Below are 24,598 nucleotides of genomic sequence, written 5' to 3'. Positions count from 1 at the left end.
GACAAAGTTGATAAAAATTGACAAAATTGACAAAACTTACAAAAAGGACGAAATAGACTTATTTGACAAATTGACAAAATTAACAAAAATGCCAAAAAGACGAATTTCACAAAATGACCAAAATTACAAAAATTACAAAAATTGAAAAAGACAAAATTTACAAAAACAACAAAAATGATAAAATAGCGAATTTGGTAAAATGACAAAGAAAAAAAAATTATAAAAATTTCTAATATTGATAAAATTGACAAAATTGACAAAAATGCCAAAATGACAAATATGGCCAAAATTACAAAAATGACAAAAAAGATAAAAATTGAAAACAAAATTGAAAACATTGGCAAAGTATGCAAGATTGACAATACTCACAAAAATTGCAAAATAACAAATTTATAAATATTGACATATCAAAATAGTCAAAAATTTTAATATCTACAGTTAATTCGACCGATTATTGTACCCTACGTTGCCGCATCGTATTTGACTGTAGCAGTAAAATATTTAAAAATATTGGCAAAAACAAATTTTTAAATTCACACTTGTCCCGTTTATTGGGACAAGTGAAAACATATAGCTTATTTCCAGATGCGGCAGGTAAAAAAAAAATTCTAGAAGAACATTTTTTTTTTATTTTTTGTAACAGAGAATCAATGCCAAAAGATATAACCCCATTCAAAACCTTATTACTTTTTGTCTAATAAGATACAGATTTCAACAAAGTTGTTCAGTGTAAAATTTCCTTAAAGTAATTTATGAATTTGCACAAAAACCATAAGCTAGGTTCCACAGAAAAAAAAATTATGTTGATCTTTCAGTACAAAATATTCAATTTTCCCATGCAAACCAAAAAGTTTAAATTTACTCATGTGAACGTTACATAAAAATTCTGCAATAAATCATGGATAAGTTTTGGACTAAAACGAAACTTTTTAGACCCCAGGTTTTGAGAAATTCAAAAATGACCCCAAGTCGCCTCAGTCTAATGGCACAGTCTTGTTTTCAAAAACTCAGGAGTTTGAAATATTCCTAGTTTGTTCAAACGAAGATTCACTGAAAAATATGCGTTACTTTAAATAAATCATTATTTTATAAAGTTTGTTTTTTTCTAATCAAATGAATGATTAATAAGCTCCAAGCTAATTCACTTAATAAATAATTTTGACCAAGCCACTTTTGTTAAGAATCTTGTTAGAAATAAGATCAAACATCACACTCAAAATTCATACTCAAAACTCATACTTAAAAACACGTTTAAGAATCCATAGAGATGATATTATTTACTTTCAAAACGTTGGACGGGTATAACTATGACTAGGTATTAACCCTTCATTTCATGATTTTTTATTTTTTCTTGAAAAAATTCTCAATAGTGCGCAATGATGAGTACATGAAGGGAAAAATAATGAAAAAATATAATTTTCACACATTTCGAGTATTTAGCCAAATAATTAATTGTTGCAAATTTGCAACAACATGAAATGGTTATACCTTTTTGTTCCTCACACAAAGCAGCTAGAACCAAATGTTTACTCTTAGTTTATTTTGCACTAACCTTGATTTTAGCTCAAAAACTTCGTAAACCTAGTGTCTGGACACCATTTAGCTGGGATTAATACCTAAGTATGATGGTTATCCACCTTGGGTGCACGGATTCACCTAAGTTTCTGCCTAAGTATGTGCTTACATGCATTATTGAGATTAATTAGATCGACAAATCTCCAGTTCATTTTCAGTAACTTCATTTTTTGTGAAAGATTTTATGTGGTTTTATGATCTTCGTGTCCATGGTTCTTAAGCGCAATATACAACAATCTAAAAAAAAGTTCATTCTCGGCTGACAACAACGAATCATAAAACCATTATAACAGAAAAAGTGATTGTTGTACATGGTATACTTATTTGCAAAGAACCAAGTAACTTGAAAATCAGGGAATGCAAATTGTTGAAGAAAGAATTTTGACAATCAAGAAAGCTTCGCTACTTCTAAAGTGAAATATTTGCAGCAGAGATCAAAATTGAGTTCCTATTTATGAACAAATGGTTTGATCAATTCCGGTTAAGTTCAAATCAATATTGCAATTTTTGAGACTACAAACTTTGTGTGAAAAGTTGTTTGTAAAAACTTTAGGTCAGCAGTATCATGTTGGCAGCATTTTAAGTGTTTTTGTTGTATGCCATATTTAAGTTTTAAAAAGTTTTGACGGGTTTAAACAGAAATACTTACAAATAAAAATGTCTCCCAAACAATTGAGTGAGTGAGAAGATGGTTTCAGGAAACATAACCTGAAAGTTCATTTAGATCATAAGTGACAAAGATTTTCACCAAAATTACGTTATTTCGAAGCTAGCGGACAGCAGAAATTGAATATCTTTCAAAAAATTTCGCATCATTGATCTGCCTGTTTGCATTTTTTTTTGTAAGTACATCCAAAGAAAAACGTTTGCATAAATTCGGAGGAAGTTAAAATCCATTAGGCCAGCAGACATTAAAGTTTTTGAATTCTGAAGACGGTTGAAAAAATGCAAACATTTTTTACTACAATGCACATAAAGAACCCACGGTCTGTTGATGATGCGAAATTTTCAATAAGAAATTCAATTTCTGTGGTCCAATTGGTAAAAAAAACAACACTATCTCTTTGAAAAACAATTTGGTGGCCCTAAAAAGGGCCGTTTGTTTTAACCAAAGAATAAAAAATTAAGCACGTTCTCCACGAATACGACGAGCCAACTGGATGTCTTTTGGCATGATGGTGACACGCTTGGCATGGATGGCACACAGATTGGTGTCCTCGAAAAGTCCAACCAGATAGGCCTCGCTAGCTTCCTGCAGAGCCATGACGGCCGAGCTCTGGAAACGCAGATCGGTCTTGAAATCCTGAGCGATTTCACGAACCAGACGCTGGAAGGGCAACTTGCGGATCAGCAGCTCGGTGGATTTCTGGTAACGACGGATCTCACGCAGAGCAACGGTTCCTGGCCGATAACGATGAGGCTTCTTGACTCCTCCGGTGGCTGGAGCACTCTTACGAGCAGCCTTAGTGGCCAGCTGTTTGCGAGGAGCTTTTCCTCCGGTGGACTTACGAGCGGTCTGCTTGGTACGAGCCATGGTGGATGAATTATTTTTGAAAAATGATCAAGAGAAACGATGTATGTATGTATAGATCTGGTATAGAATGGCAGAGAGTTTGATACTCTATATCACCACTACGAAGGGGAAAACGATGATTTCAGAATAACCCTCGATGGTTTAAAGCGCACATATTTATACCTGTGCTCGAGGAACATGTTCCCGCCTAAACGGCAGATGCTATGCTCTTGCATGGAAGGGAAACTTCCCCTTAACCCAGGCAACATTATGCGAAGCAGCAGCATAACGGAATGCTCGAAAGTCTACCCTCAGAAAATCGTATAAAAGCAGGACCCTCATGGTCCGTTAAGCATCTGTTTCTTTTCAACCGTTCGTGAAACAACCTAAAACAAATCTTCAACAATGACCGGCCGCGGCAAAGGAGGAAAAGGTCTAGGAAAGGGTGGCGCCAAGCGTCATCGCAAGGTTTTGCGTGATAACATCCAGGGAATCACCAAGCCCGCTATCCGTCGTCTGGCTCGTCGTGGAGGAGTCAAGCGTATCTCCGGTTTGATCTACGAGGAAACTCGTGGTGTTCTGAAGGTGTTCCTGGAAAACGTGATCCGTGACGCTGTTACCTATACTGAACACGCCAAGCGGAAGACCGTCACTGCCATGGACGTCGTCTATGCCTTGAAACGCCAGGGACGCACTCTGTACGGTTTCGGAGGCTAAACTATGCCATCAATGCTATTAAAACGGCCCTTTTCAGGGCCACAAATACAGTTTTTGGAGGAGATCAACTTGAGTTTTCTTATAGTTCAATGCAAAACTGGAAGAGTAGCTAAGCGAATATTCAGAGAATCGTTCTTATTTTAGTATATGTTCAACAACATTGATTTGCTTTACTCTGAAAAGACTATTGAGGATATCGTACTTTGAAAACCATCTGGCACATTTTTCAATCCAAAAGGCAATCTTTAAAGTTATGTTCCATAGAAAATCAGCTTATCAGCTAAATGAAGGAATTTATAAAGTTATCGCTAGCTTGGTGAAGAGATTAATCAACGTTATTTATGTTTGTTACTTAATTTATCGGTTTTATCGGTAAACCAAACCCTGGTTGTAACGAACGCTATGGTAACGAACTAAGAAGGCTACACAACGATAATGCGTTCCTAAGTTTTCGGGAGCTTATCTGAGCGATCACATACCATATTTTGTTGGTAGTTTGCTCTGCAAGTTACCGCTTGTTGGGTGAAACACGCATGCCCTACTAATTTGTAGTGGTAGATGCAACTTTATCTGTATCTACCACTTCATAGTAGTTTGCCCGTGCCGAACAAAAAGTTATATGTGATGATAATGCTTTAAATAAATTTTACCCGCTCATTTTCACCATCTTTCATTTCATATAACTTTCTATCCGTCTATAAAAATTTTATAATCTTAAGATGTTCTTACTAAAAAAACATCACTTTTCACCGATAAGGACGATAAATGAGGTAACGTTATCATGAGCGTTTGAAAATTACCAGATGATACATACAAACCAAATGGTATACGCACAATATCCAATTGTACAGAAAAATAAATCGTATTAACGAAAATTTCATTTTAAAAACTCTTGTATAACATGACTGGTAGTCCTGAAAAGGACTGATTCCGTAGGATAAGTTGAATTCGTCAGTGAAGTGACAATTTACTTCTTAGTGGCAGCCTTCTTGGCAACAGGCTTCTTGAGGGTTTTTGGCTTCTTGGCAGCGGCCTTTGGCTTGGCAGCGGCCTTCTTGGGGGCAGCAGCCTTCTTCACTGTGCCGGCTTTTTTGGCGGTCTTGGCCGTGGCAGCCTTGGCCTTCTTCTCAACGGCGGCCTTTGGCTTCTTAGCGGCAGCGGCTTTCGGTTTCTTGGCACCAGCGGCCTTTGGCTTCTTGGCCACGGTCTTCTTCTCACCAGCGGCCTTCTTTGGCTTCTTGGCGGCGACCTTCTTCTTCTTCTCGCCAGCTGGCTTCTTATCCTCAGCCTTGATCTTGAACGATCCGGAAGCACCGGTGCCCTTGGGTTGGGTGAACTTACCCTTCTCGACACCGCTCTTCAGGGCCTTCTTGATGAAGGGCGACAACTTGGCCACATCACACTTGTAGTTGGCAGCGATGTACTTCTTGATGGCCTGCAGCGACGAACCCTTGCGTTCCTTCAGGGTCTTGATGGCGGCAACAACCATGTCGTTGACTGGCGGGTGGGTGGATGGCTTCTTGGGCTTCTTATCTCCCTTGGGGGCCTTTGGCTTCTTGGTGGCCTTGGCAGGAGAGGCAGCTGGGGCCGCGGCAGCAACTTCGGTTTCAGTCATTTTAGTTTTGGTTTGGTAGAATGCTCACACTTCACGAGGAAAAGTTTATGAATGAAGCCAATGACTGCTCCAAGCAGTCCGTTATATTTGATGTCCTTGCTAGTGACAAGCGACAGGTAACGTTATCTCATTTGAAAAGAATCATTTTCAGATTTTAAGAAACCTTTTTTTAAAATACTGTTCATCCAAGATTATTGCAAAGAAAATCATAGATTTAAATTTCATTTATTGGAAGTGAACTCAATAGCATATTCGAAAATCGATTCAAACAGACTGAATGTTGACGGAGACATAGGAAATTCTAACGTTTCATACCGGCCTTTAGCAACAAAGTTTAAGGTTGTTATCAAAAATGTCATTTTTAACTATTGAAACCATGAAAATTTTTATGATTTACTGTTCAAATTAAGAAATGGTAAGTTAACTTGATGGATCATTCATATTTTTCAAATAATTATATGTTTTATTCATATCAAAATGCGATTTTGCGAGACACTTCCAGCGGACCTTAGTTTCAATCAAGTACGTGGGTTAAAAGTTGGTTTTACTTAACAATTACAGAACAATGAGTCATAAGTGAATTATGATTTCCCTTAAAATTTACAAAGAGTATTGATGTTATATCATTAAAGCCATTTTCTAATTTTTATATAAAACCTTATCTTTTTTTAAAGAACACATCGGAAAACTTTGCACATATCGTATTCGGTAAAGTATTATGATTAGTATCCTGACAATTTATAGAACAACGATCACTGTTCTGATCTAATTTTAATTCTTAATCTCAATAATCCTCATACAGATGTTTAAAATTGAAATCATAATTATTTTGAAAAAAAATTCTCTTTTCTGATTTCACTAAACCAATTTCAAGTCTCATAGAAATCTTATTCTAATTGATTAATAGTATGTTTGGTCCTTTGAAATCAGTACAAGTTGCTCTGATTTTTCAAACAGAATAAAATCCATTTAAGTTAATAGACTTAAGACTAAAGTTAAATAAATTATTTATTTTATGCGTCTCGCTACCAGTTGTCGAAAGTGTCGAAAATTAATTTTAAAGCGCTTTTTTTAATAATAAAAACTATATGTATCCAATTTAGTAGACTTTCATAAAGAAATGCTCTTCCGTGATTCTTCAAAACTCCAAGCAATTGAAATCCGTAAGCTTATGTGCCGTTATGCAAATATTTTTGAACAAAACACTGAAAAAGCATTTTTGTTTAAACAAAAGGGATTGGGAGTTTGAATATCCCGCAAGCTACATTCAAAGATGATTTATAGCAAATATTGCTGATACATAATGCACGGTTCGAAAAGTATCTTATTTTCACCAGTTCGACGACTTAGAGTCGAACCATTGTCTTTTGAAAAATATCAGGAACATTTTTACAGCCGAAAGATAAACGTGTAAATTCATGAGGCGCCAATAACTGCATTTTGGGAACAATCAAGTCAAATAAATAATTTAAAGCTTAACTAGGTTAAGCTTAAAATAAATTATTTGACTTGATTGTTTCCACATTGCAGCTATTGTCACCTTATGAAATTACACGTTTAACTTTTGGCTTTAATAACGCTCCTGATATTTTTCAGAAGACAATGATTCTTATAAAACTATCGAGGATAACAGATTTTAAACAAAAATATTATATAGTCAAAGCAGGTATGCATGAATTCTAAGCCATGAATCAGGAATCAAAAGACTGGTCATAAAATTGCTCAGCGAACAAAGCGATGTATCATTGACAAACTACATCCAATGCGCGCGATAAGGATTTTAAAATGAATTTGATTGAATCATAAATATATACAGATCACTTATAACAATCTATTGAATTCATGTATCACTTTTCCGTCAGGTTTAACTCATTTTATACAGTAAGTGTGGAATTCTGGTACTTCAATGTTCGTATTTTGTGTTGTATGAAATTAAATACAGTGAAATTTTTGTTATGTGTTTACTATTTGAGAATGGTTTTTTTCTTAGAGCTATTTCATCAAACATGCGTAGTTCGTTATTTTTGTTTCATCGTCAATTTTGATTGTAGTTCATTGATGCGTCCCAGAACACACTCCAAAAAACAATTCACATAAAAAAATAACGATCATAATAAGAAATGATTTCAATTTGAAAAGAAAAACGACTCATCTCTCATATACATGTTGTGGCCTTGAAAAGGGCCGGTTGAAAATGGTTTGCCAATTAACTTGGAGCTGGTGTACTTGGTGACAGCCTTGGTTCCTTCAGAGACGGCGTGCTTGGCCAACTCTCCCGGAAGCAGCAGACGGACGGCAGTCTGGATTTCGCGGGATGTGATGGTCGAGCGCTTGTTGTAGTGAGCCAGCCGAGAGGATTCAGCAGCGATACGTTCGAAGATATCATTGACGAAGCTGTTCATGATGCTCATGGCCTTGGACGAGATTCCGGTGTCAGGGTGGACTTGCTTCAACACTTTGAAGATGTAGATAGCATAGGATTCCTTCCTGCGGACCTTCCTCTTCTTCTTGTCTCCCTTGGCGATGTTCTTCTGGGCCTTGCCGGACTTCTTGGCGGCCTTTCCGCTGGTTTTCGGTGCCATTGTAGTAGAGTTGTTTGGGTTAGATTCGAAACGAAACTGATGATTCCGGCTTGGGTTGCAGCTGCTTTTAAACAGGCAAAACTCATCCGGAACGTGTTTTCATAATCTTCGATTCCGTCGTTTTCCCCTACATTATTATGTTCCTTTTCATCCTATTCGTGCTGCATCAAGAGTAAGCATATTGCCTCAATTGCTTTATGCTCCATGTTCGCCATAGACATACCTGCATGAGCTCAGGGTTGTTAAGAGTATATAACCACCGACCCGCTCTGGATTGCCAACATTCTACATTCGTCGTTTCGTTTGTGTAAAGCTACTCTAAACTCAACTCATCAAAATGTCTGGCCGCGGCAAAGGAGGAAAAGTCAAGGGAAAGGCAAAGTCCCGATCATCTCGTGCCGGACTTCAGTTCCCAGTTGGTCGTATCCATCGTCTGCTTCGCAAGGGCAACTACGCAGAACGTGTCGGAGCTGGAGCTCCCGTCTATCTGGCCGCTGTCATGGAATATCTGGCAGCTGAAGTGCTGGAATTGGCAGGAAACGCCGCTCGTGACAACAAGAAGACCCGTATCATCCCGCGTCATCTTCAGCTGGCCATCCGCAATGACGAGGAGTTGAACAAACTGCTCTCGGGCGTCACCATCGCTCAGGGAGGTGTTTTGCCCAACATCCAAGCCGTTCTGCTGCCCAAGAAGACCGAAAAAAAGGCTTGAACTGGAATCGTCTCTACTCACAACCAAACCGTCCTTTTCAGGACGACAAATCTTTTTTCTAAGAGTTGGTTGATGCTTCATAATACAAACCAAATACGACATACCCTTGTCGAGAATATGTATGCCCACAAAGATTTAACAAAAGTTATGAAAAAGTAAATACCAAATTACCTCGCAATGTTGTGAGTATGCTTAATAAATATGTGCAACGAAGAAGTCGTAGACAAATTATGCTTGATCATAGTACTAGTTTGCCAGAATTAATAACGATTATCTTTTGGGTTGAAAAATGTGCCAGATTGCTTTCAAAGGACGATGCATATTGCAATTTCTGTATGACGAAAGTTAGCATAAATTTAACCTAGCCGCCATCTTGCATTCAAATGATTGCAACGAATAAATTGCATCAGCCAGCTTAAATAGTGAACAGAGAGCAAAGTGGGAGTTGACTTATGCATGCATATACAAACACAACCCATTTGAAGCGATTGCCTTAATCAAGTATCTTTCGTGGTTTTTACCACATGGTTGCCCTGTCCATAGTCTGCAATGTTTTCAATATTTAACAGAGATTACGTTGAAAAGAAAAATATTGCTAACCTGGCATGGTAATAGCTTTCGATATAACTTTCCCATTGAAGGTTGGCGTGGAAATAATGAAAGACGCCTTCTTGTTAAGATGAGCTACATTATTGCTATGATACGATAGCAAAGATGTAAACCGTAGCCTCCTGATTAAACTAAACTAAGCCAACTTGATCTTATTTTCAGCTAAGCTAAAACATACACCATATAAGTCTACTTGGGCCTCAGAGGTGTCATAACAATATATTACCAATAAAATAAAAGATGATGCTGAACATATACTAAAATTGGAACAAAACAGAGAAGACACCATTCGGCTTTTATATGATATTCAATAGTTTTCAAAGGACGATTGTACTCAAGATGAACTTGAACGATTATCTTTGGGGTTTCAAAATGTGCGCGATAGATTTCAAGGGATGATCATTGTTGCAAAATGAACTTTAACAATTATCTTTTGGGTTTAAAAGTATGCCAGATGGTTTCCAAAGAACGATGAGTATAGCAATACCTGTATGCCATGTAGCATGTCCATCGCGAACATAAATTTTACCTAGCCGCCATCTTACTTTCAAAAGATTGTACCTTATAGATAGAACCAACCAGTAAAAAAGCGCACTGAAGTTTAAACAGTTAACTAACTTGGATTTGAGGTAATCTACTAGAAGATTTGCGGTGTCCCACCTTAAATATGAATAAAATAAAGGATGATATTGAACATATACTAAAATTGGAACAATACAGAGAAGAATCGTTTAGCTTCTCTTCCTGTTAAGAAAACTCAAGTTGATCTCCTCCGAAACACTTTCTGTGGCCCTGAAAAGGGCCGTTTTGATAGCATTTCATTGATGGAATGATTTAACCTCCGAAACCGTACAGAGTGCGTCCCTGGCGTTTCAAGGCATAGACGACGTCCATGGCAGTGACGGTCTTCCGCTTGGCGTGTTCAGTATAGGTAACAGCGTCACGGATCACGTTTTCCAGGAACACCTTCAGAACACCACGAGTTTCTTCGTAGATCAAACCGGAGATACGCTTGACTCCTCCACGACGAGCCAGACGACGAATAGCGGGCTTGGTGATTCCCTGGATGTTATCACGCAAAACCTTGCGATGACGCTTGGCGCCACCCTTTCCTAGACCTTTTCCTCCCTTACCGCGGCCAGTCATTGTTAAAGATTTGTGTTAGGTTGCTTTCGAACGATCGAAACGAAACTGATGGCTGCCTGTCGTTTACCGTCTCCTTTATACCTTATTCCTGAAGTAGAAGCCATCTTGAATGCTGGTAGAAAGTGGAGGGGGAAATCTCTCGTTTTCCAGTATAAAAAGGGATGCCAGTTTGCTTTTTCAACATTATCATTCGAAAAACTGAACAACAATGGCTCGTACCAAGCAAACCGCTCGTAAGTCCACCGGAGGAAAAGCTCCTCGCAAACAGCTGGCCACTAAGGCTGCTCGTAAGAGTGCTCCAGCCACCGGAGGAGTCAAGAAGCCTCATCGTTATCGGCCAGGAACCGTTGCTCTGCGTGAGATCCGTCGTTACCAGAAATCCACTGAGCTGCTGATCCGCAAGTTGCCCTTCCAGCGTCTGGTTCGTGAAATCGCACAAGATTTCAAGACCGATCTGCGTTTCCAGAGCTCGGCCGTCATGGCTCTGCAGGAAGCTAGCGAGGCCTATCTGGTTGGTCTGTTCGAGGACACCAATCTGTGTGCCATCCATGCTAAGCGTGTCACGATCATGCCAAAGGACATCCAGCTGGCTCGTCGTATTCGTGGAGAACGTGCTTAAATTTTTTTTCTTTCATTCAAACAACCGGCCCTTTTCAGGGCCACTAAGTTATCTTATTGAGAGTTAGTTATGATATTTTCATGTTTCACTTTGTTTAATTGTGTGGTTAACGATTTTAAAAGACGTTATCATTCAGGTATACATTCATGCGCGACAATCGCTCACGGACAGAGTTTTTGTTTGATTGTTTTATTGGGGGCATCATTTTTGTTATTGAATAGGCTTATTTAAAAAAAAAACTGTTAAATCCGTATTCACAATTATTGACAAACAAATCTGTAGTCACTATTGGTACTTAAAAATAAGAGATAAAACTCGTGAATTTTGGGATAAATATAAAAGGCTTGCGGTTGAGTTACAGTCAGCACAGAAGAGGTTTTATTACCCTTTGTAATAGCGGGCTATGAATCTCGCTCGAAACTGTAAATCTCTCATCTGAAAGGTAATTTGATTAGCCAGCTTGCTAAAAAAAGCATTTCATATTAAGTTCAGATACTACAGTAACTACAACTGAACTGATTTCTTAAAACGCAGTATTTGAGTAAGCAATAGTATGCTCAATGAAATGTTGAATGCGATGCAGGACATTTCCTAGGCGCTGCACGTCTTCATACTGTTTTTTAATATGTTTGCACATTTCCAATATTCCATTTTTATTACATTATTACATTAAATAAGGTGTTCAGCTTACGCTAATGATTTGTCGAATTTGTAAGGACATAAGCACCAACCAACTCTTATAAAACAAATTTGTCGTCCTGAAAAGGACGGTTTGGTTGTGAGTAGAGACGATTCCAGTTTAAGCCTTCTTTTCGGTCTTCTTGGGCAGCAGAACGGCTTGGATGTTGGGCAAAACACCTCCCTGAGCGATGGTGACGCCCGAGAGCAGTTTGTTCAACTCCTCGTCATTGCGGATGGCCAGCTGAAGATGACGCGGGATGATACGGGTCTTCTTGTTGTCACGAGCGGCGTTTCCTGCCAATTCCAGCACTTCAGCTGCCAGATATTCCATGACAGCGGCCAGATAGACGGGAGCTCCAGCTCCGACACGTTCTGCGTAGTTGCCCTTGCGGAGCAGACGATGGATACGACCAACTGGGAACTGAAGTCCGGCACGAGATGATCGGGACTTTGCCTTTCCCTTGACTTTTCCTCCTTTGCCGCGGCCAGACATTTTGATGAGTTGAGTTTAGAGTAGCTTTACACAAACGAAACAACGAATGTAGAATGTTGGAAATCCACAGAGGGTCGATGCTTATATACTCTTGGCAATCCTGAGCTCATGCAGGTATGTCTATGGCGAACATGAAGCATAAAGCAAACGAGGCAATATGCTACCCTCGATGCAGCATAAATAGGGAGAAAAGAAACATAATAATGTAGGGGAAAATGACGGAATCGAAGATAGCAAAAACACGTTCCGGGTGAGTTTTGCCTGCTTAAAAGCAGCTGCAACCCAAGTCGGAATCATCAGTTTCGTTTCGAATCTAACCCAAACAACTCTACTACAATGGCACCGAAAACCAGCGGAAAGGCCGCAAAGAAGTCCGGCAAGGCCCAGAAGAACATCGCCAAGGGAGACAAGAAGAAGAGGAAGGTCCGCAGGAAGGAATCCTATGCTATCTACATCTTCAAAGTGTTGAAGCAAGTCCACCCTGATACGGGAATATCTTCCAAGGCCATGAGCATCATGAACAGCTTCGTCAACGATATCTTCGAACGTATCGCTGCTGAATCCTCTCGGCTGGCTCACTACAACAAGCGCTCAACCATCACATCCCGCGAAATCCAGACTGCCGTCCGTCTGCTGCTTCCGGGAGAGTTGGCCAAGCACGCCGTCTCTGAAGGAACCAAGGCTGTCACCAAGTACACCAGCTCCAAGTAAATTGGCAAAAGCGTTTTCAACCGGCCCTTTTCAGGGCCACAACATGTTTATGAGAGATGAGTCGTTTTTCTTTTCAAATTGAAATCATTTCTTTATTATGATCGTTATTTTTTTATGTGAATTGTTTTTTGGAGTGTGTTCTGGGACGCATCAATGAACTACAATCAAAATTGACGATGAAATAAAAATAACGAACTACGCATGTTTGATGAAATAGCTCTAAGAAAAAAATCATTTTAAAATAGTCAACACATAACAAAAATTTCACTGTATTTAATTTCATACAACACAAAATACGAACATTGAAGTACCAGAATTCCACACTTACTGTATAAAATGAGTTAAACCTGACGGAAAAGTGATACTTGAATTCAATAGAATGTTATAAGTGATCTGTATATATTTATGATTCAATCAAATTCATTTTAAAATCCTTATCGCGCGCATTGGATGTAGTTTGTCAATGATACATCCCTTTGATCGCTGAGCAATTTTATGACTAGTCTTTTAATTCCTGATTCATGGCTCAGAATTCATGCATACCTGCTTTGGCTATATATGATATTTTTTTTAAAATCTGTTATCCTCGATAGTTTTATAAGAATCATTGTCTTCTGAAAAATATCTGGAGCGTTATTAAAGCCAAAAGTCAAACGTGTAATTTCGTAAGGTGACAATAGCTGCAATTTGGAAACAATCAAGTCAAATAATTTATTTTAAGCTTAACCTAGTCAAGCTTAAAATTAATTATTTGACTTGATTGTTTCCAAATTGCAGTTATTAGCGCCTTATGAATTTACACGTTTATCTTTCGGCTTCAAAAATGTTCCTGATATTTTTCAAAAGACAATGGTTCGACTCTAAGTCGTCGAATTGGTGAAAATAAGATATTTTTCGAACAGTGCATTATGTATCAGCGATATTTGCTATAAATCATCTTTGAATGTAGCTTGCGGAATATTCAAACTCCCAATCCCTTTTTTTATACAAAAATGCTTTTTCAGTGTTTTGTTCAAAAATATTGGCATAACGGCACATAAGCTTACGAATTTCAATTGCTTGGAGTTTTGAAGAATCACGGAAGAGCATTTCTTTATGGAAATCTACTAAATTTGATACATATAATTTTTATTATTAAAAAAAAGCACGTAAAAATTAATTGTTGACAACTGGTAGCGCGACGCATAAAATAAATAATTTATTTAACTTTAGTCTTAAGTCCATTAACTTAAATGGATTTTAATCTGTATGAAAAATCAGAGCAACTTGTACTGATTTCAAAGCACCAAACATACTGTGAATCAATTAGAATAAGTTTTAAATGAGACTTGAAATTGGTGTAGAGAAATCGAAAAAGAGAATTCTATTTTTCTAAATAATTATGATTTCAATTTTAAACATCTGTATGAGGATTATTGAGATTAAGAATTAAAATTTAATCAGATCAGATTGTTCTATTAATTGTCACATAATACTTTACCGAATATGATATGTGCAAAGTTTTCCATTGTGTTCTTTAAAAAAAGATAAGGTTTTATATAAAAATTACAAAATGGCTATAATGATCTAACATCAATACTTTTTGTTAATTAGAAGAGAAATCATAATTCACTCATGACTCATTGTTCTTTAATAGTTAAATAAAACCATCTTAAAGACCACGTACATGATTGAAACTAAGGTCCGCTGGAAGTGTCTCGCAAAATCGCATTTTGATATGGATAAAACATATAATTATTTGAAAAACTTGAATGATCCATCAAATTAACTTACCATTTCTTAATTTGAACAGTAAATCATAACAATTTTCATTGTTTCAATAGTTAAAATTGACATTTTTAATAACAACCTTCAACTTTGTTGCTAAAGGGCGGTATGAAACGTCAAAATTTCCTATGTCTCCGTCAACATTCAGTCTGTTCGAATTGATTTTCTTATAAGCTATTGAGTTCACTTTCAATAAATGAAATTAAAATCTATGATTTTTTTTGTAATAATCTTGGATAAACAGTGTTTTAAAAAAAGGTTTCTTAAAATCTGAAAATGATTCTTTTCAAATGGAATAACGTTACCTGTCGCTAGTCACTAGCACGGACATCAAATATAACGGACTGCTCGGAGCAGTCATTGGCTACATTCATAAACTTTTCCTCGTGAAGTGTGACCATCCTACCAACCAACACCAAAATGACTGAAACCGAAGTTGCTGCCGCGGCTCCAGCTGCCTCTCCTGCCAAGGCCACCAAGAAGCCAAAGGCCCCCAAGGGAGATAAGAAGCCCAAGAAGCCATCCACCCACCCGCCAGTCAACGACATGGTTGTTGCCGCTATCAAGACCCTAAAGGAACGCAAGGGATCGTCACTGCAGGCCATCAAGAAGTACATCGCTGCCAACTACAAGTGTGATGTGGCCAAGCTGTCGCCCTTCATCAAGAAGGCCCTGAAGAGCGGTGTCGAGAAGGGCAAGTTCACCCAACCCAAGGGCACCGGTGCTTCCGGATCATTCAAGATCAAGGCTGAGGATAAGAAGCCAGCTGGTGAGAAGAAGAAGAAGGTCGCCGCCAAGAAGCCAAAGAAGGCCGCTGGTGAGAAGAAGACCGTGGCCAAGAAGCCAAAGGCCGCTGGTGCCAAGAAACCGAAAGCCGCTGCCGCTAAGAAGCCAAAGGCCGCCGCAGAGAAGAAGGCCAAGGCTGCCACGGCCAAGGCCGCCAAGAAAGCCGGCACCGTGAAGAAGGCTGCTGCCCCCAAGAAGGCCGCTGCCAAGCCAAAGGCCGCTGCCAAGAAGCCAAAGACCCCCAAGAAGCCTGTTGCCAAGAAGACTGTGGCCAAGAAGGCTGCCGCCAAGAAGTAAATTGTCTCATAATTGACCAATTCAACTTAACCTACAGAATCAGTCCTTTTCAGGACTACCAGTCATATTTTACAAGAGTTTTTGAAAAGAAATTTTTCATTAATTTGACAATGAAATAAATTTGCGGCTTTATCGTTGAGGGTTAAAGAGTTGAAATGAAAGACGGATAGAAGATCAGAAGAAAATTCTAAGGTGGTGAAAAAAGCGAAGAGCATTTGGAATAGAAGCTTGACCACATACTAAATTTTTTGTCCCACACCAATTAACTGTATTGAAGAAGTAGTACCCAATCGAGGAGGCACTACATTTTTCGATACAGTACCAAGTTTCACTTTCATACAATAAGAGCAAAATTTTGTAATTTTGATGATATGAATATTTTTATTTGAAGTAGTTTAAATAGCTTTCAGTGAATGTTATGATGAACATTCTTAAATGAAGAATTAAACATTGAAATTAAACGATGGATTGATATAGCAGATGCTACTAAGAAGAAAATTATTATAGGTGTTGAAATTGTGCGTATACCGTTCGGCTTTCATATGTAACCCAATAATTTTCGAAGGACGATTACAGGCATGATGAATTTAAACGATTACCTTTTGGTTTTCAAAATGTGCTCGATAGATTTCAAGGGATTATTATTTTTGCAAAATGAACTTGAACGATTGCCGTTTGGGTTTAAAAATAAGCCAGATGGTTTTCAAAGAACGATGAACATTGCAATTCCTGTAAGCCATGCAAACGCCAACATAAATTTTACCTAGCCGCCATCTTACTTTCCAAAGATTTTTGCTTATATATTCAACCAACCAGCCTATACAGTAACTAGAATTGCAAGTGGACAATTTACAAAAGCTTTTGCCGTGTCCCACCTTCAATTGGACTGAATGAAAATTTGGTTAGCCCGGCGCGATAGTATAGGTTTTTTCAGGCATACGTAGTCTCTTAACAGCAAAATATCAATTTAATAATATTTGATGTTGAACATATACTAAAATTGAAACAGTACAGAGAAGACTCACTTAACTTCTCTTCTAGTGAGAAAACTCAAGTTGATCTCCTCCGAATGAATTTTTGTGGCCCTGAAAAGGGCCGTTTTGATAGCATTTCATTGATGGCATGATTTAACCTCCGAAACCGTACAGAGTGCGTCCCTGGCGTTTCAAGGCATAGACGACGTCCATGGCAGTGACGGTCTTCCTCTTGGCGTGTTCAGTATAGGTAACAGCGTCACGGATCACGTTTTCCAGGAACACCTTCAGAACACCACGAGTTTCCTCGTAGATCAAACCGGAGATACGCTTGACTCCTCCACGACGAGCCAGACGACGGATAGCGGGCTTGGTGATTCCCTGGATGTTATCACGCAAAACCTTGCGATGACGCTTGGCGCCACCCTTTCCTAGACCTTTTCCTCCTTTGCCGCGGCCAGTCATTGTTGAAGATTTGTGTTAGGTTGCTTTCGAACGATCGAAACGAAACTGATGTCTGCCTGTCGTTTACCGTCTCCTTATATACCTTATTCCTAAAGTAGATGCCATCTTGAATGTTGGTAGAAAGTGGAGGGGGAAATCTCTCGTTTTCCAGTATAAAAAGGGATGCCAGTTTGCTTGTTCAACATTATCATTCGAAAAACTGAACAACAATGGCTCGTACCAAGCAAACCGCTCGTAAGTCCACCGGAGGAAAAGCTCCTCGCAAACAGCTGGCCACTAAGGCTGCTCGTAAGAGTGCTCCAGCCACCGGAGGAGTCAAGAAGCCTCATCGTTATCGGCCAGGAACCGTTGCTCTGCGTGAGATCCGTCGTTACCAGAAATCCACCGAGCTGCTGATCCGCAAGTTGCCCTTCCAGCGTCTGGTTCGTGAAATCGCTCAGGATTTCAAGACCGATCTGCGTTTCCAGAGCTCAGCCGTCATGGCTCTGCAGGAAGCTAGCGAGGCCTATCTGGTTGGTCTGTTCGAGGACACCAATCTGTGTGCCATCCATGCTAAGCGTGTCACGATTATGCCAAAGGACATCCAGCTGGCTCGTCGTATTCGTGGAGAACGTGCTTAAATTTTCTTCTTTGGTTCAACAAACAAACGGCCCTTTTCAGGGCCACCAAATTTTCTTTTTAAGAGTGTGTTATGAATTTTCAGCTCATTTACATTAATACACCCAAAATAATTTAGAAATTTATTTCACGGTAATTTTCACGTAAACGAAGATTTTGTAGTATCTGATCGATTCTACTTGATTTTGTTATACCTTAGTTCCTTCCACATGGACGACACATGAAATTCACGTAAAATCTAAGTATGGATATTCTGAAATCCGTTTTGGGCTTTTTAAATGCTGTTTTTACGATTTTCTGTAAATTATTCATTTTTTTTATGTTTTCTAGAACTGAACGACAACAGTGGCCATGGTGTCGACGAAAAAAGACGGGATAGTGATGGCTTTCTCAATCCTCCAGCGGCTGGAGAATCAATCTAATAGTCAAAAACCAAATGTGTGTATCAGTGCTCAAAAACCACGTTAGAAATTTTGACGCTGCATTTTAACTGTTCATCGAATGCAAGTCAACAAACCGTTGAGCACTGTTGCGATTTGAAGCGTCGGTATTTGAAAAGCAAAATGGCGATGCATACGGCGTCCCTGCTCAAAGCTTGAGAAGGTCGATATGTTACACCAGCCATGTGACTTCTTTTCAAAATGACTATCTATTGCCGTGGGTAGCGCTATTTTGGCTCTGAAATTTTGCGTTGTAATCATTGAATTTACAACATGATGTGTGATGCGTGTATTGATTTAAAGAAGGTTGCAATAATTCTCAAAGATTAAAACCAAAGTAACTTAACATAAGTATTTAAAATTACTACTTTAGTACCGGTTACAGGCTCAATTTTGCCAATTTTCAGAACGATGACTGTTTGATTCAGTACTTTTGTATTTTATCTATGGCAGTTGGTAGAGTTCACTAAGATTAAGCATTTATTTGGGTTTTTAAATATTTTTTTCCAAAGAAATATGCCACTAAACTGAGTTTTTTTGTCAAAATATTCCAAATAATCAAATCAAAGATTACTTCACTCCAAACTATTCTTAAATATTTTCAAAATAATGAATGTTAGGCTGATAAGTCTATACATGAAAATAAAAAGAGACATGACTCTTGACAAATTATGTAGTGGCCCTGAAAAGGGCCGGTTGAAAACGTGTTTGACAATTTACTTGGAGCTGGTGTACTTGGTGACGGCCTTGGTTCCTTCAGAGACGGCGTGCTTGGCCAACTCTCCCGGAAGCAGCAGACGGACGGCAGTCTGGATTTCGCGGGATGTGATGGTCGAGCGCTTGTTGTAGTGAGCCAGCCGAGAGGATTCAGCAGCGATACGTTCGAAGATATCGTTGACGAAGCTGTTCATGATGCTCATGGCCTTGGACGAGATTCCGGTATCAGGGTGGACTTGCTTCAACACTTTGAAGATGTAGATAGCATAGGATTCCTTCCTGCGGACCTTCCTCTTCTTCTTGTCTCCCTTGGCGATGTTCTTCTGGGCCTTGCCGGACTTCTTGGCGGCCTTTCCGCTGGTTTTCGGTGCCATTGTCGAGTTGTTAGGGTAAGATTCGAAACGAAACTGATGATTCCGACTTGGGTTGCAGCTGCTTTTAAACAGGCAAAACTCACCCGGAACGTGTTTTTGCTATCTTCGATTCCGTCATTTTCCCCTACATTATTATGTTTCCTTTCTCCCTATTTATGCTGCGTCAAGGGTAAACATATTGCCTCGTTTGCTTTATGCTTCATGTTCGACATAGAGATACCTGCATGAGCTCAGGGTTGCCTAGGGTATATAAGCACCGACCCACTTTGGATTGCCAACATTCTACATTCGTCGTTTCGTTTGTGTAAAGCTACTCTAAACTCAACTCATCAAGATGTCTGGCCGCGGCAAAGGAGGAAAAGTCAAGGGAAAGGCAAAGTCCCGATCATCTCGTGCCGGACTTCAGTTCCCAGTTGGTCGTATCCATCGTCTGCTCCGCAAGGGCAACTACGCAGAACGTGTCGGAGCTGGAGCTCCCGTCTATCTGGCCGCTGTCATGGAATATCTGGCAGCTGAAGTGCTGGAATTGGCAGGAAACGCCGCTCGTGACAACAAGAAGACCCGTATCATCCCGCGTCATCTTCAGCTGGCCATCCGCAATGACGAGGAGTTGAACAAACTGCTCTCGGGCGTCACCATCGCTCAGGGAGGTGTTTTGCCCAACATCCAAGCCGTTCTGCTGCCCAAGAAGACCGAAAAGAAGGCTTAAACTGGAATCGTCTCTACTCACAACCAAACCGTCCTTTTCAGGACGACAAATACAGTTTGTAAGAGTTTCGTGATACTTTTGAAAATATCCAATCATCTATAATGTCAGTAAACTCGATGCAGTCTTGCGTGATGAGCTCCGTTTATTTTATAACAAGCTTAATTTTATGATGGATTTTGAGATAAGGTTCATTATATTGTTGGCATCACAATATGTTCTACTTGAATATGCTTATTGAATTAGTTGCATATAAATAATTTTAAATTTTAAGTTACCGTTAGATGCTGAACAATTCTGTTAAAAGCTGAACAGCTAATTTAATGTAATAATGTAACACCTAATAAGTAACAGTTCAAGTTTCTTGATTGAATCTTGAACCTTGTGGACAGTTATCATTTAACTCTGATTGTTCAATAAAAAAAGAAACAAGAAATAATTCAACTAAAATTATACAAAAGGCGTTTATAGCTAAATCATCATGAGGCAATCTAGAAAAAGTGCAAAACTATTACATGGCGAAATCTCAGAGCTAAAACAGCTGATCACGGCCCTTTTTTTATTTTGTATGGAAGTCACGTCATGTCATGTCAATCTTTGTGCAGTGATGCCGCGTGTGTCGCCATTTTGCTTTTCAAATTGCGACGCTTTCAATCGCAAAAATGGTTAACGGTTTGATGGCTTGTATTCAATAAACTGCAGCTTTTTAACTTCTACGGAGGAATTTGAAAACTGATAGGTCTTCTAGGCCCGACCTGACATTTTGGGCGAAGTTATACTGAATTGTACTACCATGCCATGCACCAGCAATATTTGATTTCATTCATTCGAATTGAAGCAAATCTTTCAGTAAAATGTTCAACTTACTATTTAAGCATGTTTAATTATTATTAAAAATAATCTTTGCTTGTTCATGCTTCCTATGTCACACAGGCATGGCAATATGCATCGTTCTTTGGAAACAGCTGGACATATTTTTAAACCAAAAGGTTATCGTTTGAATTCATCATGCTGTATAATAATCCTTTCGAAATCAATCTGGCACATTTTTAAACTCAAAAGGTTGCCATTCGATTCATTATTCATCCTCAACCATATTTGGATTCTTTCTTATTGAAGTAAGTCTTATAACTCATAACGAAAATCATTAATTGAATCTTGTATTAACAATTACATCGTCGAAAAATAAAAGTAACAAATGTAACGTTACAGTTTTGAAAGAGTAGACCGCACGTAATGGTACAACACCCAAAACTGCATCTATTAATAAATCTATCTCGGTTGGATTTGAAGCATTTCTGAGCGATTACATGTCATCTTTTTGTTCTTTCGCATTGCAAGTTTCCCCTTATGGGGCGAACCACGCATAGCCTAATATTTTGTGATGATAGCTAAATTTCAATCTATAACTACAATTAAAAATTCATACCTGACTCTTAAATAGAAAATTTGGTGGCCCTGAAAAGGGCCGTTTGTTTGTTCAACCAACGAAGAAAATTTAAGCACGTTCTCCACGAATACGACGAGCCAGCTGGATGTCCTTTGGCATGATCGTGACACGCTTGGCATGGATGGCACACAGATTGGTGTCCTCGAACAGACCAACCAGATAGGCCTCGCTAGCTTCCTGCAGAGCCATGACGGCCGAGCTCTGGAAACGCAGATCGGTCTTGAAATCCTGAGCGATTTCACGAACCAGACGCTGGAAGGGCAACTTGCGGATCAGCAGCTCGGTGGATTTCTGGTAACGACGGATCTCACGCAGGGCAACGGTTCCTGGCCGATAACGATGAGGCTTCTTGACTCCTCCGGTGGCTGGAGCACTCTTACGAGCAGCCTTAGTGGCCAGCTGTTTGCGAGGAGCTTTTCCTCCGGTGGACTTACGAGCGGTTTGCTTGGTACGAGCCATGGTGGTTGAATTGTTTTTATGAAATGATCAAGAGAAACGATGATTTCAGAATAACCCTCAACGGTTGGAAGCGGACATATTTATACCTCTGCTCGAGGAACATGTTCCCGCCTAAACGGCAGATGCTATGCTTTTACATGGAATAGAAACTCCCCCTTAACCCAGGCAACATTATGCTCTTCAAGCGAAGCAGTAGCATAACGGAATGCTCGAAAGTCTACCCTCAGAAAATCGTATAAAAGCAGGACCCTCATAGTCCGTTAAGCATCAGTTTCGTTTCAACCGTTCGTAAGCAACCTAACACAAATCTTCAAGAATGACTGGCCGCGGCAAGGGAGGAAAAGGTCTAGGAAAGGGTGGCGCCAAGCGTCATCGCAAGGTTTTGCGTGATAACATCCAGGGAATCACCAAGCCCGCTATCCGTCGTCTGGCTCGTCGTGGAGGAGTCAAGCGTATCTCCGGTTTGATCTACGAGGAAACTCGTGGTGTTCTGAAGGTGTTCCTGGAAAACGTGATCCGTGACGCTGTTACCTATACTGAACACGCCAAGCGGAAGACCGTCACTGCCATGGACGTCGTCTATGCCTTGAAACGCCAAGGACGCACTCTGTACGGTTTCGGAGGTTAAATCATGCCATCAATGAAATGCTATCAAAACGGCCCTTTTCAGGGCCACAAAAAGTGTTTTGGAGGAGATCAACTTGAGTTTTTTTTTTATTGTACAACGCAAGACAGGAAGAGTAGCTAAGCCAATCTTATCTGTTTTATTCCAATTTCATCATGTGATCGGTATCATTATCTGAATATTTTACTGTAAATAAGTCATTCAGATCCGATCATTCTTTTTGGGAAAAGTTATACTTAATTGCACTACGATGCCATGCACCAGCAATATTTGATTTCATTCATCCAGATTGAAGCAAATCTTATAACGAAATGTTCACCTTTACTATTTAAGGGTGCTCATGTTTTATTTAAAAAAAACTGAATACAAGATGGCATCTAGGTAACATCCATGCTGGCGTTTGCTCATGCTTCCCTGTCAAACAGGTATTGCAATATGCATCGTCCTTTGGAAACCATCTGGACATATTTTTAAACCCAAAAGTTATCGTTTGAATTCATTTTGCCCAGTGGTCGGAAAATCGCTCAAGAAAAGCAATCAGGAATGGTTTCTAGCTAGAATGATGCTACCTCCGAGTGCTGTGATACGCACGTGGTAAAAGTACCCATTGAATATATGTCGAAAATCAACACTAACTTGATACAAGAAGATATACCATGCCCCACCGGAGGCTACCGTTGCTATTCGTCACGTGGCTAATCGACGGTGATCGACATACTTGGTGATACATTTTGAACGTCGCTCCCTCAATCATTCCCGAACGTCTATTCTCGCATCATTGTTGATAATGCTCGTTATTGATAGACGATCATTAATGTTTCAAAAGGAAAAATCTGAATAAATACCAGGACCACATGTTCAAAAAAGCTGTAGCACATGCTGGACAGTTCATTGCGGTTACCTAGTCATGATTTTGTCCTTCTAGGCAAAACGAAAAATAAAAAATCATCTGATAGCCTACATAGATCGCTCCGAACTGATACATATCAGTTATGATCCTAAAGGTTGAAAGTCGTTAGGGGAAGGAAATCAGCATCGAGACGTTCGTTGCTGATAGTCTGCGTCCTTTTTTACCTCATCATGTATCGCAAAAGTGTTTCAAATACAGAAGCGTCGTTGTCATGCATGATTGTTTATATGATTTGGTTGAAGAAGGAAAATTTGACTGCTTTGATTTTTTGGCTCTGAATGTAGTCAAGCATGGCTCAGTGAAAATGATTGATTTTCGGAAGCATGATTTTGCCATAATAATCATCCTTCCGAAATCAATGTGGCACATTTTTAAACCCAAATGGTAGCCGTTTAATTCATATTGCATCTTCATTTGAAAATTAGCAAATACCCAATACGAACCAAATGGTATACGAACAATATTCTTCGGAAAGGACAACAGCGTAGAAACGAACAAAAGGTGACGAAAACGTACGAAAACGTTGTCTGGCAAATGAGTGACAGTTACATATAAAATGGAAGGGAACTTCCACATCTAATTCACAACAACCACACACTGGATGTTTAGCACGCTGAATGTTGAGCATATGAGATAGTAACTCGATATGATTGATGATGGTTTTTCTAAAAATAAGTTAGTTTGGCGACAAGTGTCCAACTTTTCCGAGTTTAGTTCATGCTGGTAAGAGGACCAAGTTTGAATTTGGTTCCTGGTTTTGGTCCATGTAGGGAAACCAAGAAAGAATAACCCAGGTATAAAAGTTCCCTAAAATGGTTTGTCGCATTTGTTAGAAGATAAGCATAAACCAACTCTTAGAAAACAGATTTGTCGTCCTGAAAAGGACGGTTTGGTTGTTTGGTAGAGACGATTCCAGTTTAAGCCTTCTTTTCGGTCTTCTTGGGCAGCAGAACGGCTTGGATGTTGGGCAAAACACCTCCCTGAGCGATGGTGACGCCCGAGAGCAGTTTGTTCAACTCCTCGTCATTGCGGATGGC

The 24,598-nt window shown here is 39.4% G+C and overlaps 6 protein-coding genes and 2 pseudogenes across 6 annotated transcripts in view; 4 read left to right on the top strand and 4 right to left on the bottom strand.

The window, feature by feature from the left end:
* Positions 1-24,598, bottom strand: part of LOC129758177 (probable serine/threonine-protein kinase DDB_G0282963) — a 425,584-nt gene that overhangs the window by 215,936 nt on the left and 185,050 nt on the right. The gene's annotated exons all lie outside the window — the stretch shown is intronic.
* On the top strand, positions 3,494-22,654 carry LOC129758179 (uncharacterized; annotated as a pseudogene).
* Positions 8,340-8,832, top strand: LOC129758202 (histone H2A). The gene has a single exon (XM_055755660.1). It carries the CDS (start codon positions 8,340-8,342, stop codon positions 8,712-8,714), a length of 375 nt encoding a protein of 124 aa, XP_055611635.1. The 3' UTR covers positions 8,715-8,832.
* On the bottom strand, positions 10,158-10,472 carry LOC129758209 (histone H4). The gene has a single exon (XM_055755667.1). It carries the CDS (start codon positions 10,467-10,469, stop codon positions 10,158-10,160), a length of 312 nt encoding a protein of 103 aa, XP_055611642.1. The 5' UTR covers positions 10,470-10,472.
* On the bottom strand, positions 11,519-12,287 carry LOC129758199 (histone H2A). Its single transcript, XM_055755656.1, has one exon. The coding sequence runs from the start codon at positions 12,260-12,262 to the stop codon at positions 11,888-11,890; it is 375 nt and encodes a 124-aa protein (XP_055611631.1). The 5' UTR covers positions 12,263-12,287; the 3' UTR covers positions 11,519-11,887.
* On the top strand, positions 15,161-16,067 carry LOC129758187 (histone H1B-like). The gene has a single exon (XM_055755645.1). The coding sequence runs from the start codon at positions 15,161-15,163 to the stop codon at positions 15,821-15,823; it is 663 nt and encodes a 220-aa protein (XP_055611620.1). The 3' UTR covers positions 15,824-16,067.
* Positions 16,949-22,026, bottom strand: LOC129758183 (histone H3-like; annotated as a pseudogene).
* Positions 19,746-20,515, top strand: LOC129758197 (histone H2A). Its single transcript, XM_055755654.1, has one exon. The coding sequence runs from the start codon at positions 19,746-19,748 to the stop codon at positions 20,118-20,120; it is 375 nt and encodes a 124-aa protein (XP_055611629.1). The 3' UTR covers positions 20,121-20,515.

This window comes from Uranotaenia lowii, chromosome 3, assembly GCF_029784155.1.
Source record: "Uranotaenia lowii strain MFRU-FL chromosome 3, ASM2978415v1, whole genome shotgun sequence".
NCBI lineage: Eukaryota > Metazoa > Arthropoda > Insecta > Diptera > Culicidae > Uranotaenia > Uranotaenia lowii.
Note: the sequence above shows the minus strand (reverse complement) of the source record. Positions and strands in the feature narration are given on the sequence as shown.

What these genes read in the sequence shown, in the direction of transcription:
- LOC129758202 (XM_055755660.1), top strand. Translation starts at nt 8,340, where the DNA reads ATGTCTGGCCGCGGCAAAGGAGGAAAAGTCAAGGGAAAGGCAAAGTCC.
- LOC129758209 (XM_055755667.1), bottom strand. Translation starts at nt 10,469, where the DNA reads ATGACTGGCCGCGGTAAGGGAGGAAAAGGTCTAGGAAAGGGTGGCGCC.
- LOC129758199 (XM_055755656.1), bottom strand. Translation starts at nt 12,262, where the DNA reads ATGTCTGGCCGCGGCAAAGGAGGAAAAGTCAAGGGAAAGGCAAAGTCC.
- LOC129758187 (XM_055755645.1), top strand. Translation starts at nt 15,161, where the DNA reads ATGACTGAAACCGAAGTTGCTGCCGCGGCTCCAGCTGCCTCTCCTGCC.
- LOC129758197 (XM_055755654.1), top strand. Translation starts at nt 19,746, where the DNA reads ATGTCTGGCCGCGGCAAAGGAGGAAAAGTCAAGGGAAAGGCAAAGTCC.